This window comes from Watersipora subatra, chromosome 9, assembly GCF_963576615.1.
Source record: "Watersipora subatra chromosome 9, tzWatSuba1.1, whole genome shotgun sequence".
Classification (NCBI taxonomy): Eukaryota; Metazoa; Bryozoa; class Gymnolaemata; order Cheilostomatida; family Watersiporidae; genus Watersipora; species Watersipora subatra.
In genome coordinates, this window is record NC_088716.1 from 53,114,439 (window position 1) to 53,132,719 (window position 18,281).

The following is an 18,281-nucleotide window of genomic DNA, read 5'->3' on the forward strand; positions in this document are numbered from 1 at the left end:
AAACTACGCAAGCAGCGACAAGAGTCTAATGAACTAATCACTATTTGTGTAATGTTAACAGCTCGTTCTGGCTGATTATCTGTTCATAAGCACTCTGTACGATGGCTTCTTGCCCAAAGCTATCCCAAATCATTACGGATATAAAGTGTTCAAGGATTATAAAGGATAAAGAGCATCTCTGTCAATCATATAATGGACTAACCAGTACATGCATTTGCTTGAACTCATTTGATCGAATTCTGTGCACTCACAGAGTTGAGGGTGTTGACTCACTTTATTCCAAATTGTAATAAATTATACTAAGGTAAGTTACATGCACAAATTGGAGCCCATGAGCAACTTGATCTAAAGATGTACACTTGCACTGGTTAATTCTATTTTGTTACGCTTGTAAGAAACATTTACTATAATAAGAGCCGCGTCTGCCTGTTCGAAGCCATCTTTAAAAGTTAGGAAAAAAATTGCTTTCAACTGGATTCAAACCTGTGGCTTTCAGTTAGGTAGACTAACAGTCTACCACTTAAACCGATCAACCACCTTACCATTTGTCAGAATGATTGTGCAGTCGATTGGTTATTACAGGTGACAATCTTTCACGGCACACCGGACTGTCTGGGTACCAAACTATAGAAAGGAACAGTACAATAAAATTTTACCAGTTTTAGGTTAGTTCTGTCAAAGCAAATTGAAAAGCGTAACATAGTTTTACAAATATATGAATCGCTTAACGATACCAAGCGTGAACCTTCTTCAAAAAGTCATTAGAACCATTTAACTTTCATTCTGGAAAACAACGATGGTGATTACTTTTGAAAGGCTTTTTCCGAAATAATAAAATAAATTACTTGTAGACTGCATATTAATACAAGTGACAGTGGTCTTTCTATACCAGTCTGACAGCTTTTACTACAATTGATCAACTGCTGTTTATTGTCGCTGTCAATTCTCTGTCTATACTGTTTCCAGTAAAATTATAGCAAAAAACCCGGCAGATGCCTTTCATTGTTCATGTTTAACTACACTTCCCAAAGCTACTGACTCTTGGACTATATAATAGTTACTAACACAAACAGTGACCTCTTATATAAGCATTCAGATATTGACTCCACGATGTTATACTTCTTGCACAGCAACTTTTGTGTCATCTACAAACTCACATAACTGTACATCGCTGTTTGAGCTTGCCTTGCCAGTGAATGAAAATTTTTAAATCAAACAGTTTCAAAGCCATTGCGTAATTGTGTCACCTAGTCGACATGGAATGTGCTGGTCTTTTAAGAATTTTCCTTCAGGTGCCAAACATATCCAAATTGACTTTGATAATTTTTTTCTAGGCCTGGAATGGTCAATGTTTTTTTTTCAACGTTTATATGGCTATTACATTGTGATAAACCGCTGTAAATTAAAAAACTTGTATAAACTTTTATTAATGAAGTCAGGTAGACAAAAGACTAAAGAACAAGACTCCTGGAGATTTCAAAGCTTCATGCAACTGAAAGAACAGGTTTTGAACGTATAATGTTGAAGAGCCAATCTACAGTGGACTATAGTAGATGAATGCCACGTCATATGTAGTGGTGTCCAGTCGACAGGGAAACCTGCAATAAACTGCCAGAAAAGGAATGAAACTGCTTCCTAAAGCATCTATCATGGATCGGAACAAGACTAGCTGCTTGTGAAAGTATTATTGCAAAAATTATTCTTATGAACTTTTTCATTGCCATTTGCATCAGATGCAAACATAAATCACTCAAATGTGCTGAATATCCTAAATCCTTATGAACTTCCTATAAACAAAATAAAATCTGCATTGCATAAAACTCATTCAACGTCTTAGAGTCACCAACTTGTGAAATATTGCTTATTCAAATGTTGCATGTGATGATCTACTAATTGCTACATAATACTGGATTATCTATAGTATATTGCTCTAATCCTCCAAATAATTAAATGATCCAGAGGATACACAAATTATTCTCACCTAACACAGGATGTTGCTAAAGAGCTACTCAATTACTGAGTTGACTGCTGCGCTAAGAGATGGCTGAGAGGACGGGAAAGCCAAGGCTTCTAGAATACTGTATGATTTTTGCTGTCTCATTATGTTTGGCAACCATATCGGTATAATCTGTACAGTAGGATAGTACAAATTGGCAGAAATGACTAAACATTAAGTGAGGTGGGTTCAGATGAGATTATGCTATACTAGGACTGTATTGTATAGTGTACCATGTAGTCGTTTATATAATCGAAAGGTAAAGGCTGATTCACACTCTATTGTCATATCTCAAAGTTGTCCTCTCGACAATTATTAGTCAACTATATGCACAGTAAGCCAATAGTATCGTCAAGGCACCGCGGATACATCGGAAAAGATGGCAGCTGTCAGACTTTCCCGATAGCCCACCAAGCATCCACAACACGCTGTAGAATGTGCACCACTTCGCTGACGGTGATTGGCTGTCACAAATTGCTCGATCTATATCGTCTTTCATCACAGCTGCTGCGGGGCTAGTATTTTATCATTTTCGTGACCGCGCTCTATAATGAGAATGCTATGCTGCAGACTATTCGCTGATGTAAACTCTGATGGGTTTGTGATAGTGTAAACAGTTTTATCACAGATGATCACCGAAGTATTGTGTGATTAACACTGACATGCAGTGATATAGTGTGTACCAACCTTAGAGAACTGTCAACCAGGTTCAAAGGAATGGTTATACATTGCGTAAGAGGACCAAATGAGGTGTGCTTGTTACATGTGCCCTCCAAGTTTCGCATCAGCGGGTGGGCATGAGCTCAAAGCTGTAGTTGAACCAATAAAATATATGTTCATGTTGTAAATTTTTTTGTTCCCTAGTCAGCCGAGATGGAGGGACACTGGAGATAACCCGTTCAATTAGTCTGGTTTGAACAGCGCCAATATCTTCTCTGACTCTACTCTAATGAACCATGCGAGTTAATGACATGTCACATTATAGGTCTTTGTCATTGATTACCAGCATCACTTGTGCATATTGCATAGCCACATGTACCTGCCTTCGATGGATCGGATTACCCATCTAACAAAATTACAAGAGCTAGCAACTTCTTAGTAAGCACTTCACTAGGTTAAATCTCAGTTGTCGGCCAATCACCGTGTAATAATAGTTGATAGACTTGGATCAGCCAATTTTTTTTCTTGAACTCTTTTTAATATATAGACTACTATGGCACACCTGTGTATATACGTAGAGTGGAGGCTAAGTCAGAGTCGTGCTACCTTCACCTGCACCTTTTAGCTTCAAGGGACGGCCAAGTATCCCAGCCACTGCAATATTTGACCATCCAAACACGCAGCTTTGACAAGCAAGAATTTTGCTTCTCATTGATGGCTAATTTTATCCAGTTCTATAATCAAAGGCAACTGCTGAGACTGGGAAAGTGGTGATTGATTACTAAATCCTGTCTAGTTTTTTCTAATAGTCCTCTGATGCTATATAGGGCAATATATATCTTAGGGTTATATACCTCTAGACAACCTACTGACCACCGTGTAAGCGCCATGGTAGATGACGAATTTAACTGAAATGCTTGTACATGTATCTCTAGTTACACGATTTCTCTCAGCTATGAACTACCTGTAAAGTGCCAAGCCTGCTCAACCGAGGCCGTGTTGTGAAACCCAATGTTTCATTTCCCTAAAACCAGCCTGATCTCTCACAAGCACCTGGAGTTCATATGCATGAGGATATGAACAAGCTAGCATATGTACCAGCCCTAAATACTTGCACGTGATAAGCCGTCACGGTTGACCTTGAACATCGAGTACAATTTGTGGCGCATTTATGTTTTATTAGATAGGAACATTTTATTTTATACTATGCATTACCTAACCTAATAGACACTGTTACAACTATCCAACAAATTATCACCATTCCAACACCGATAAAAGTACGATAGTCTAGTAAACAGGAAGTTATCCTATCTTCATAATCAGAGCTGAATAAAGGAGAATGAATGAAAACGATCGAGATATCACCCACTAAATACTGCACAATGTATTCTAAGCAACCATTAGCATTAACAACACGCTATTTATCACTAGACCCACAAGTATTGACACAAGGCAATATGGAATTGTAACATTAGTAGCATATAAAATCATAGTTGAATGTGTTATGAACATAGCCTTTGATCCACAACATAAGCGACTAAGATAAGATATGTGATTGAGGAGGATGCTAGGATGGGCTTATTTCGGCACTTGCTGACTGGGCAACATAGGCATGGGCACCCCAGCTGTCGTGTTCTGTCCAGTCATGGCTGCATTAGGTCCGAGCAGCAACTAGAAAAGAATCAATGGCTAATTGGATACAAGAACTTCGTAAAATCAGTGTAAAAATTTTGTCTTAAACTATTTTCGATTTAAATCTTTAAAAGTGAAGTCAGATCAATGACCCGAATCAGGATTAAACTTTAACAAGAAATGTACAGGAGTATAATGCTTAGAGAACACATCTTGTAGACAGGAGTATAATGCTTAGAGAACACATCTTGTAGACAGGAGTATAATGCTTAGAGAACACATCTTGTAGACAGGAGTATAATGCTTAGAGAACACATCTTGTAGACAGGAGTATAATGCTTAGAGAACACATCTTGTAGACAGGAGTATAAAGCTTAAAGAACACATCTTGTAGACAGCAGATTCAACCATTTCAAAGATGAACCATGATAATTGCAATGAATAAAACCAAAGTTGGAAACCAAAACCAAAGTTGGAAGTCAAAACTAAAGTTAGATAAGGGTGTTGGTAGCATACTAGGATCTGTCTTGAGACACCATACACTACCCATCACTATGTTTCCATGTCGCGCATGATGCACAAATTTGAGCTAATCCCCAAGTTAACCGTTAACGTCATAAATCCGCAAGCTAAGCAAGTTTTGCGATTCGCAGAACTTTATCGAATCCATCATGCTTGCGAATCATAGAAACAGCACTTGCGAATGATGCGAATTAAAATACTGCGCCAGCTATTCAATTTTAAACAGTTTCAATATTTCCGTCGTCCTTTCTCGATCGAGTTTCATGCCTTCGCATCGTTAATTATTAACTTATAATAGAATCCCTTACCTTTTTTCAACAAAGCACCGGAGTCAATCCGCATCATGCAAATGTACATAGAAACACAAAATGCACATGGTAACACAACTCTAAAACCGCATGGTAGGCTTCATGGAAACATAGTGCATATGCAAGATGTAGGAGTGCTTGATGTTTATGGCTGTCACTTTGTCATGATTGACTAGCTGATCGACAGCAATTATGTTTTAAAATGAAATTTAAAATTAACTGTCAATAGCTTAATTTATAATAAAAATCAATTGACTTGAAAATAAAATAAAGCAATTCAAAATAAGCCATTTTGAATTGCAGTTTTTTTTATAAAATCCAAAAATTTATACCATACATGTATATTAAACTATATAATTTATATTACAAACACCATATAAAACTTAATTTGCATAAATATGAAGGCTAAAAGCTTGCACTCATGTTTGAGTCATCCCATGTCCATTGCAGAGCGTCCGTTGCAAGGATGATATTCGCACTAACACTTCACAATGCCTCTTATTTTGCACTCTGATGCGCTTCAGCCTTTGAAAGACATGTAAGGCTGTCATAATTTCTGTATAGGAATGTATAATCTGTGCCAAGCTAACCCAGGGCATCAAGTAAATTCATCCAAGGCGCCTGGCCTCTGTAAAAACTAGTCCATAAAACAACTATTTTTAGAAGCTTGGTACCAATCTATAAAAAGTCTTTTTGGAGAATATAAAGCAAAAACCGCTTTTAATCTATCTATGAGAGATGATATGAAAGGTTTAAAGAGCAAATAGGAGTCGTTCCCACGACATGTCTATGTGATCATCAGGACTGTTAAAATGACAGTACAGAAGCAAATGCGTCGATATTTGGCATTGATGTGGCGAGCGGCATATGAGCCGATGTACGCAGCGACATTAAAACTGATGTAACCAGAACGTTTTTAAGATAACAACAGAGTATAACCTAGAAGCTAGGTCGATAATCAATTTGTCGATAATCCATTTTAATTTGTACTTCACATTTGGTCAGTTACTATTTAGCACTGGCTATTTTTTGAAATTAACAGAATTCAGGTTGCCTTCTTCAAAATAAACGTATTATTTGCTATTAAAAATGCAAGCTGATTATTTTAAATGCCCTTAACCAACATAAAATAACAGATAGTAGGTTTTACTGTAAATTAGCCATATTAGTTATCGTGAATTAATAAATTTATGGCTGAAACACAGACAACCTTACCAAATGGTAAATCTGGGACTAGGGTCAGTGCAAAGAAATATTAAAAAGCCACAAAGTGTTACCAAATATACATACCGACTTCTCCTGGGCTTTTTGTGCATCGACCATTTCTTGCCTCGTTGACTCTAGGTTGTATGGCAGCAGACCTATTATGGCGGAAGATATAATAAACCAGCCTACGGCTCTCGAGATACCATAGAGTGCAGTTGTACCTGTAAAAATTGGCGTAGGAGGGACTTTAAATACACAAATATAACTTAATTTAAGGAATGTAATCAATAACTAATCAAAAGATATGAATTACTTTATTCTACAGACTTTATAGAACATAATAAATGTATAAAAAATATATGCTATAAGATGAGAATTCCTATCAAAAGTTTTGAAATGACCAAAGATAACATCTCTGTGATCCTATCAGGGTACTTGAGATTTAGTCAAAGTATGTGAGAGAATAATGAATTTTCCCAGACGACCTGGCTAACCGCCTCACAGAAAATAGCAGTATGTACGAACACAACACACTAAACAAAATTTGCTGTGATGTCCGCAGTGCAGTAACCGTATCTTTCTCCAGGCAAATTCTGGCTAGTTGGATGAAAGCTAAATATATGTACTGTACATAAGGCTCCCAACAGGTACTAGACTTGACATTTTCCAAATTACATTTTCGAATTACAAAATCTTATTTTGTAGTAATTTTTTGAAAGAGTGGCTTATTTTTTTTAACTAACTTACACCCGCTGTTGCATATATGGCTTTCAATCCATATATTGGTTTCCTTCAAGAAGGTTACGGTGAAACGATAATTTTGAAACAAGAGCTGTAAGCATCGGGGACCAAAAGAATTCTGCAGTTAAGTACGACCAGTTTACATAACTGGTAACTTAGACAGCCTCACATATACTATAGCAATAACCTGGCTTACAATTTAAAGCTCAGCTTAATATGTTATTTGATGGTCCACATAATAACGCACAAAAATTGAAATGTTAGAACCGATGACATCTCATATCAACAATGTATAGATAAATATTAACTTTATTTACACAGGTCAAGGCCGTTCAGAGCAAATTAGACTATGAGACAAAAAACAAAAAGATAGCCACTGAGGTAAGTGCAAACCTTCTCACCATATGGGTAGTAAGACAGAATATTACAGTGGCATTGCGAAGCAAGTTCCCACCCACGAAAACGTCCCAGCAATGTCTTAAAACAGAAGCGAATGCGTCAGACACCATTAGGTATGAACAACAAACCATTATCTAACAAAGAATGAGAGAAGCAACAACAAGAATTGTTCTACTCGGGGCACCAACTAATCTGACAGCTCATCAATAGTTTGCTAATCCTTGAGGTGAATCCTAATCTTACCGGATTTACTCATTGAAAATACTGAGCACGCTCCCTGCCTAACTTTCTCGGGAAACATCTCAGACAGGCCGACCAATCGCTCGTAGTACGTCTCATCCAGCTGTAATCATAGTTGTTCACTTGACGCAACACCAGTTCGTATGTCAAAATCTAAACAGTTTGCTTTATGAATCAGGTCTCTTTGAAATATTCTCTAGTAACACACATGAGAATGAATTTGACTAGCTAACTGGATGATAACTAAATTACATGTATTTGCAAAACTAAAATGCAGACTTGTTTTAGCTACAAAATATTTCGTTGTATGTAACATCTTTAGCCATGTCTGCTATAGCATGCGATTGAAACCGAGTCAAGCCTAGTGAGCAATGCAAAAATAAACCGCTAATTTAATTAAAAACAATAACCTATTACAGTCATACTGCGATATATGAATGTCCCAACATACGAATGTCCCAACATACAAATGTCCAAACACACGAATGTCTCAACATACGAGTGTTCCAACATACAAGTGTCCCACCATACGAATGTCCTAACATATGAGAAATTTGAGATACAAGGAAAACTCTGAGCAAATTTTGGCCTTCAGATATGAGACAAATTGGAGATATGGGCATACAAGACGGTTCTTGATGCCTGGGTAAGCAAGAGGTCACTTAAAAAAGGCTGACTAAAAGTTAAAGCGAAAGTGAGTATAAGTCGAGATGATAAAAAATTAACGCAGAGACCAATTTTGAATTTAGTTTATTGTTAAGTTTAAAATTAAGTTTAGAACTCATTTTAAGTGTCTGTACATGGTAAGCCGAATTAATTTAAGTGAAATTTAAAGTATGTTATGTTACATAGCGTCACAAACATGTAGCGTGTCAAACGTGTTGCCATCAAGTCTCGAAGGTAAAAACTCCATACAGTACTGTACATAATAACGCTACATTTTATTGCATATAATATATATATAATATATATATATTGCATAACCACTAGATAGGTATTTGTTATTTTGTGAACATAGGTTGTGAATTCAAACAATTAAAAACACATTTCCATTGCAATATCCGGCTTTAGGTGGTTTTTCAGATGGTAAGAGCCGATCAATTTGCATTTACTTACTTTATATAGGAAAATTTGATATATGAGAGAATTGACATACCAACTCAGTCCCGGAACGAATTAAGCTCATATGTCGACGTATAACTGTATATCGAAAACAGTGAGCATTTAGAATACCAAGAAGAATCTGGAGAGCCTGTAGCTGTTATGTACTGTGGACAATACATCAAAGTATGTTTACTGTGTGCGTCATCGAATTTTGTAAAAATAATGGGATGAACGCCTGGCTTACTTAGTGTCTTCCTGGTTTCAACTAGAATTAGTTTTTCATCTTAATTCTTTCAATGCAACAATAGAATGCTTAAGAAGAATAACTCCCAAGTGTAGGCTTAAAGAGAAAACAACTCCAAATATTACTAGGTGTACAGTTGTTGATCATAGCAGCATTCCTTTTATTAAACTTTATAAAAATTGCAGCTAATTCACAAAACCAAAATTTGTGAAGCTCTAAAAATTTTTATAATTTTTTATAAATGGCCATATCTCAAAAACTGCTTCATCAATCAAAGCACGACGATTGTTTTTGTGGTTACTAAGTACCCATCTTACAAACAGTGTACCAAATGTCGACTCTACATTTTTTGTGCATAGCGCTCCTCTAAAGCCACTACTTTAAATAGCGGCATTTGATTTACCAAAGATTTTCGCAACTATTTATAGCGTACCGGCCAGCTAAGATAGTTTAATATAACAATAAGACCTCGAAGCAATGACTTCTGTCAATCATAAACTGTGATTAAACAGATTCTTAGCTAAAATCGGTACATGTATCTCTTAGGAAGGCAAGAGCTTACAATAGTCATTTTATACTAATGTTAGCTCTAAGGGAATTATATCCCGCTCTGCTACAGCTTATTGTAGAGTGATGAGCAGAAATGAAAGCTTCTTGACAAATCTTTCAACAAAGCTAGCTTTTGATATGAACATTAAAATACGAACTTTACTTGTGGCTACTTTTTAAATTTTTGTTATAAATCATTTAAAATATTATTTATTGAGAGTTATCTTCTCTTGAATGCACACTACGCAAAAGGGGATGAAGAGAATGTTAAATGAATAGTGTAAAGTAAGACATATTATTTTAAAATATTATTTTTTTAAATGTTATTTTCATATGTTTAATAACTGAATGCATAAAATTTTGCAAACCCTAAGCATTCTGTGACAGCAAGTGAAATACATATAAAACATTTGTTTGTAATTTGTGAATTTCACGCATTATGTGTAATCTATATTAATAAATCCCACTTTCTCATTCTGTATGTGTATTAGACAGCGTAAACGCTATGCATTTCCACATTTATTCGCTAATTTCGTCTAAGCTTCACACGCATATGCTCATATGCTCTTCCGCCATATCACAAAAAATCATCGGTTAGAAAACTCCATCTGGTTCCTGAGCACCAGCTGCTTAAACACCGACTTGATTAATCTGATTAGAACTCAAGAATGCGCCTTCGCATGCATAAAGGACAATTGCCCTCAATGGATGTGTTTAGGGATTGTTGTCCCGAAAGCAATACATGTAGCAATTTGCGTTGAAAATCTACACACGTGTTGCGGGCTATCTGTTTGAAAACGAAAAAAATTTCTGGCAACACCCGAATTAATGCTAGTCACATCTAAATAAATATTTTCAATGGTGTAAATACAATATGAATAGTATCATGTAAAATTGAGAGGTTATCTTCAATGATAGCAGTACTGTTGTGCATACAACTACACTACTTGCGATATACTATGCTACTTTAGCCGTAGTCATTCAGAAGAATTGCTAGACCGGCAAAAATTCTTCATTTTAGAAGCAAACAACCCCAAGGTGCACTGCTTTGATCGATACTCGGTAAGCCTGCTATCATAAGATATAGTTCGGGAAATAATGTTAGATGGAAAATGTTTGTTTCATGTGATACACACTTTGTTTACTGATGTGCCCAATATACCTATTTGTGCAATGTATTGATGGTGTGTTATTTGGAGTAAACAGCACAATTATATGTTCAAAAAAGTGACCCTACAATATTTTTTATGAGCCTAGCATATTTATTCAGGTTTATAATTTGTACATCCACATTCCTCCTAAATTGGAATGAATACTGTCAAATGTTCCAAGCTACAAATAGATATGAATACAGTGCAACCTCAGGATACGATTACCCTGATATACGATTTATTCACCTTACGGAGTGGAACATGATGATTTTTTCATCTTACCATACGAATCATTTTTCACAATACGAATTCAACAAAATTTTCGCCCGAGTTCAAATGTGGCAGTCGGTGTGGTGTGCTTATTATGTATGTCAAAATAACAGACGCCAAAATGCTGTTCACCGAAAATATTTTCACAACGTCTGAAAAAGACACAATGACCAAGTTCTCTAAGTTCAGCATTCTCGTGTGTAAAACGGTAATATTTCCCTTTAAAACCAGTAACAAAGTAGGAGTTGCGATCTCGTAGAACAGAAAATGAGTGGTCAGACAACTTCTCTTAGCCTGCTAACAAAATCCACTTCATTACGAAATTAGCATCGCACTGGCTTTCTTGCCAAATTAGGTTGAAAAATGTTTTAAACAGGTCCGCTAAAATTAATAGTGAAAGCGAAGAAAGAAACTGATGAGTGAAAAATTTTTAGTGAAAAAAAGTGAAATTCAGTAAAATAGTTAAAAATACATACTAAAGCTCAGCTTTAACTGTGGGTGTTTAGTAAGCTAAGCTTACTTGAGGTGAATTCAAAGTTTATGCTATACATATATCTGTTTTGAAAGTAAGAACTCCCTATGGTACATTATAATGTTACATTTTACTGCAGATCATAATCACTAAATACAATAAAGTTACTGTAGGTAACTATAGTTACTATGGTTAACATACTATTTTGTTACTAGTTTTAATATGTACAGCATGCACAAAGTTTTGATTATAATTACCAGGGGAAGTTAGCATTATATAATTACTATGGTTTCTATATCCCCACAGACGATTTTTTTCACTATACGATGCCAACCCTGGAACGAATTAAAATCGTATTCTGAGGGTGCACTGTATAACAGAATATCTGCCAAGCAATTCCTTCCATCTTTTTGGTTCATACTAATCATTAGCATATGACCCTGATCAGACATATTTTGAGTAGACTCACTATAAACACCTTTCAGTGTGTAATCTATGTACGGATACGGCTAGCTGGAATAATGCATGCAGTCCAAGCATAATGTCGTCTTTCAATTAATATCTATCATGTAGGTGTGGGTCCGTGAGAATATGAAGATGTTCAAGCAACACTAAATTGGACTAACTGTAAGGCGATTGCATAGGGCACTTTTCAGCGAGACCTTGTTAATAATAATGTTCACTAGACTAAACCTGGATATACTGCTAAATCCTGTTAGTGGTGAGATCTGAGCCACCCTATGCAATCTCCACATTACTACAGACAACTAAATATCGTGGACTGTTGTTGTGTTCAACCTTCATCCAGCAAATATCAAGCCAAATTTAATTTATTTGTATGCTAATGCCCATTGCTTGCTGAACATTATTGGCAAACAGATTTCACTAAATTTATATAAAATTTACAAGTTCATTAGTGACTTAAAAACTGTAGACATGAGCTTCATGGTGTATAACATATCATTTTATGCTGTAATATGTTTACTGTTTATCAGAACTTTTATTCTATTGTAAACAAGTTAACAACATTCCCAAAATAATCTGAGAAGCAAGATTCTAAATCTTCAGAGCTTAATAACTAAAACTCGTTTCATCTACAGTACTGTATTTTTGTTATGACTGTGAGGCAGAGTTTCTGCATCATGCTGACAAATGTCAGCTCTTGCTTTTAGCCTCAAATATATTCTATGAGATAGGGGAATGGGGAACGTTTCAACGCGAGGAGCGTTGAAACACACCTAAATTTCTTGCTTGTTCCCATCATTTTGAATTGTTATCTTACTAACTACAGAGCTTTCTAGGTCATCTTATGCAATATTTTGATTGCATGAAATGAAAAGAACAGCAATTTAAGTGAGCAATGATTTTGTAAGATTTATTGGTAAATTTTTGCTCTTTTATTTTTATATCAAAATTTAGAGAACTGCATATCTCCTTTGTACATTATCCCATGTTAACAACAGTCAGTAGAGACAACTATAGACATGTTCTCTTGACAATGCACCCACCAACTTCATGATGTTACATCATACTGAGTTGAGATGAACATTTAGATTACTCGATTCATTTGGGTACGTTGAAACACAAAGGGTATGGGGCAAGTTGCAACATGCTTTAATGATAAAAATAGAAGGGCAAGTTGCAACATGTCTCAAACTTGCCCCTCTATTCTTATGGAGGAAAACAGCTCAAGTAGCGTTGAAGCTTTGAACCCCTAAATTTCTGGACAATATTGAAATCCCGACTGCAAAAGCTAACATATAGAAAGAAAAGTTTGATCTTTAGATCAACATGTACATATGTTTTGTTGTACTGTGAAAGTTCGTTTGTCGCGATTGTTGTACACAGGGTTCTAAAGTTCATAACCAACTTTTTTCAAGTTTTTCTTGCTCAGATAATTAGTGGAAATTTGAATTGTTGGGCTGAAAACAAAATCCAAGAAAACACGATTCCAAAACTAAAATTTACTATGAAAGTCAAGGACATTTCAACGTACCCCATAGGATGTTTCAACGTAACCAGACCTGCCAACCCAAGAGTGGGGCAATGCGTGAGATTTGGTTTTTGGGCAATTGATGTATCAATGATAGTATATATAAAATTGTGGAAATTGGGACAAAAATCTCACGCATTTTCATTTTTTCTTTGGGGTGATTGCGTGAGTCTCACGCCCAATGCGTGAGAGTTGGCAGGAATGAACGTACCCCCTACCGGGGCACGTTGACACACCAATTATGCATTTAGTACTTTTGTGAAATTTTCCAAAGTTGGCAACCAGCAGAATTGGCATACGTATATAAAACATATTTCTGCATCCTATGTAATTATCTAAATTATATTCCAATATTTTAGTAAAACTTAATAGCCAAAAATGCATTTTTTGTTGCAACGTGCCCACCATCCCTAGTCTATTTCAACAACAAAGCTAAAATATGGCAATACCAACAAGTTTAACAAAACATAACTCATATCAGTTATGTAAATAGTAATAACAAAATACTAAATAACAGGTGACAAATCAGCCCTTCGATTCCTGTTAAACGGTGAAACCTACCTCATCATCGCATTCTATCGACTTTTGGTGTCCTGGTACTTGTGACATGTTATTTTTTATTCAAAATAAAAAGTCGCAACGGTATTAAACATAAACTAGTTAATTTATTCAATTACGTAAATATTATTGGATGCAAATTATACTTTGAATAATATGCTTTTGCTTTGTTGCGTTTTGCGAATGGCTGAAGCAATATTTCTCCTACAAGATAGCATGGAATTGTTCGCGTACAAAGAAGTCCAGTTGGAGTCGCTGCCTTCCCGGTAGTCTTCAAGCGTTACCTTCGTATATGGGTGTGTTTTCGTAAAAAATTGTTAGGTTTCGATCCACATAATGACGAAACCTATGGTATTTATAGTTTCGAAGACAGTATTAGTAATAAAGAAGACAACTCGAAATAGAATAACACCCAGGGATAAACGTGAATCCAGATCAGCTTTTGAGGGGCACAATGTCGACCACATACCTGCCAACTCTCACACATTGGGCGTGAGACTCACGCAATCACCCCAAAGAAAAAATGAAAATGCGTGACAAATGCGTGAGATTTTTGCCCCAATTTTCACAAGTTTATATATACTATCATTAATACATCAATTGTCCCAAAACCAAATCTCACACATTGCCCCACTTTTGGGTTGGCAGGTCTGGTCGACCATTCCACCAAACCTAACGACTTATTAATGTAGATCATGAAATATATAACTGTTATGCTAAAAAATGGATTTTATTGTTAGCATCTCAAAATCTCCCTATATCTTAGTAAATCCACCATCGAATTTCCAGTGATGTAGTGCTAACCTTTTTTTTAACTATAACTGTAAAGTTGAGATAAGTGGATGTAGGCGACCAAAAGTCGCAACGCGACTCCACTGCCACGTAGTGGCTGTTGGAACAGCTGGTGGCTTGGGAGGTGCTGTAAGCCCCCAGTGGGGTCCGGGGCGAGGCCTCGGCTGCCAAAGCCTTACAGGGCTTTAAAATCATGTATATGATATGAGAAATGAGCACATCTGTAGTAATAAATAAGTTGAGAAAATAATAAAAATCAATGCCATTAACCATTGTCCTTTAGTACAAATGCTGACAGCCATTGGTATGCTGTAAACTGATCTTAGCCTTTGTTGTAGACAACCAATTAGGATCACAATCTTGTCATGTTACATGAACATTACAACACTGTATCGTACTGTATGCTGCTTTTATATTGAATGGCTATTGAATGTCGACTATAATGACATTAGTGTACTTGAATCAATGAAATAGAGCTATAATATACCTTGAGAATTGGCAAAGTCTAAAATTTTTTAACCCTAACTATTGTTATACATGTACTTAAAAACACACAAATTTTCTAACCATAACTTGGTTAGGGAGAGTTAGGGTAGCACTACATTACTGCGAATTTCCCTCTGACAATTTTTATATTCAACAGTACCCTAAAAAGACAATCTACTTCTAAATTACTTGGCCTTATCATCAATGACTCTTTATCATGGCTGGACTACATCTCATTCATTTCAAATAAAATATCATCTAACCTACGTTTATTTTACAACATTCATCATCTTATGAACTTTGATACTGCCAGACTATATTACTATAATTTTATCTATTCCTTTTATTTTGTAAACTGCTTTTTAGTTAGTTTACTTGCTGTGGTAACTTTTGGAAAACATGTTGTAAAATATGAGTATTGATTACCACAATAAAGATTGCTCATATATATTTTGTTGCCATGATAAAAAATTATTTTACTGTTTTTAAGCTATGTGAGTTCCATTGAATTGAAAGTAAAATAGATGGATATACCCTTATCTATATAAGTATGATAAGATACATATATGATTACAACATTTGCTAAACTGCTCTGCGAGTAATGTAAGTTCTTTATAAATCTTTAGTTTTTTGCTGACTCTTTGTTGAGTTTAATAGATTTCAATGTATTTAGCGACAAAATCTGTTTGAATTAAATTTTTTGAAACACCATAGTTTGTTTTATGTAGGTTTGGCCCAACTTCGAATTCATATGCTACTTCAATCGTTTCTTTCACCTACATGTATATAAAAACTTGTTAAAATCCATTGACATAATATTATGCTATGTAATATGTATAGAGAAAAACCTGTGTAAAGAGGAAAAAAAGAACTGCACACTCAAATCTCAAAGAGTAGCTCAATGAGCAGGTATAGTTGATACACTCTTACACTGATCATTGAGCAACCGCAATTCATGGCTGCTGAAGATTTTACCTTCTTCCCAATTTCTGATACTACAGGCATATGCTTGATTAACTTATCATTCTTGTCAAAGTTATATTATAAACATAAAACAGGGTGATAACTGTAAAATAATTTTACATTCATGAGGGTTAACATCACATATGAAGGAGTTATTATAGCAATACCAGTGATGCACTATAATGTATAACTGTAGCGATTTTGTTAATTAAAAATTCAGCCAAGTCGAGTTTTTTTCTAGATGACCCATTCAGCTGAAAAAAGTCAAAAAGTTTGATCCGCTTGCTTATAATTGTTTGCCAATGTAACGCATGACTTTGGTGTCTACATGTTAAAAAATGTTGTAATATACAAAATAAAAATTAGTTATTAGTAGAACGGAATAAAAAAGAAAAATACAAAACTATGTAATATATAATGTCACATACTATTATATACAGCTTTAAAAAGAATAAATTAAGACCTATTTTCTGTGAGCAGGAGAGCAATAAAGAAGTTGTCCTCACCATGAGAAGGCAAAATGGAACTACATATAATGCTTTCAATTTATGCTGGCATGAGAAGCTAATTGCTAAGCCTACTACTAACTTTTACAAGATTATTTCGAAGTTGAACTTTACTTCCAGTAAATTCCAGATTTTTCGGGAATATGGTAAAAAATTTCATGACTTATAATCAAGTTGTTATTACATGCCTTAAACTACTATTTAAAAGGGCTGAAGTTCACAAATTGGTGAAGAATACTTTATGAATATATTCTAAACTGAATTTAAAGTTTGATTTGAATGCCATGTTCATGCTAATCAATCAAATAGCTAGGCAGATACCATAACCGAGACCGCTCTTTCCCACCTCCGGCTAAACAGAAAAAGCCTTTACTTATCAGTAGCAACTAGAAGAGGGGTTTAATTAGAGGGGGTAGAGTTTAATTCGGAATAGAAATACATGTAAATGATGAGTAGCACACAAGCATCAGAGGTATAAAACAACAATTTACTGTGCAAATAAATTAAAACACTTGTTTTTCATTCTAATTTATATTTTAAAATAATTTTATAATTTTACTAAAGATTATTTGAAAAATAAGAAAATAGACTCATTTTGGCTGACAGAATGCTGCCCAGTCTAAATAATGTTAGAATACTTATTTACCGATGATTGACTTTTTATACCCTATTTAAGGCCTTGATTCCAAGGCTAGTTTACCATAATAACTCCCTCCACTCTAAGTTAATTGCGTGGTGGTCACAACAGGAAGGACATACACAAGCTGGTGACAGCATTATTACAAACAAGCAATCATAATTTTTCCAAAGAATTTTCTATTACTTTATACACACTTGAAGGAACTCCTGGAGGCTAAAGTTATGCGGGGCATATCACTTTTTTATGTTTTATTACTGCGATGCAAATTATTTTGGTCGTCAGAGAGTCTAGATAAGCTAAAACTGGAGCTAATCCTAAATGGTTTTTAGCATACTTTTATACCCATTAATCATGATCAATGTGTATTCTTCAATCTAATTCGATAAAAATAACAAACAACCTGATCATATCTTCATCATCATTATCCCTGTTGCAGCTCATCAGCGCATAAATGCAACAGCTGCCTTATTTTGGTTTTATTGAGCTCATCTGTTTTAGCCTGTGTTCTCCAAAGTGTTTTATTCAAATATCTTTGGACAAATGATAAGTAGATCACATAAATAGCAGCAAAAAATTCGACTGGAAGTAATAAGGATGAAGTTGTATTAAACTGTCCGTGAGACAAACTTGAACTCAGATGCCCAATGAGAGTGACTGTTAGAGACACTGAAGCTGTAACTGCCATCCGTTTTAACCACCATTTTATAGCTGTCATGACCTCTGTAAAGAATTTCCTGACAAGTAATTTGGTGAAAAGAAATCAGGTATTTAACTTTACTTTTGTTTATCCGTTAGTCTAAACAAACTCATTTTGAATAAATTGTAAAAAATGGAAGTAATAATAAAGTA

The 18,281-nt window shown here is 35.2% G+C and overlaps 1 protein-coding gene across 1 annotated transcript; it reads right to left on the bottom strand.

Annotated features, from left to right (window-relative positions):
- Nucleotides 1-3,823: 3,823 nt before the first annotated feature.
- Nucleotides 3,824-14,274, bottom strand: LOC137404489 (mitochondrial import receptor subunit TOM22 homolog). Its single transcript, XM_068090711.1, has 4 exons — nt 14,049-14,274; nt 7,708-7,807; nt 6,409-6,545; nt 3,824-4,327 (listed from the first exon to the last, which is right to left on the bottom strand). The coding sequence occupies exons 1-4, from the start codon at nt 14,094-14,096 to the stop codon at nt 4,235-4,237; spliced, it is 378 nt and encodes a 125-aa protein (XP_067946812.1). The 5' UTR covers nt 14,097-14,274; the 3' UTR covers nt 3,824-4,234.
- Between the last annotated feature and the right edge of the window lie 4,007 nt (nt 14,275-18,281).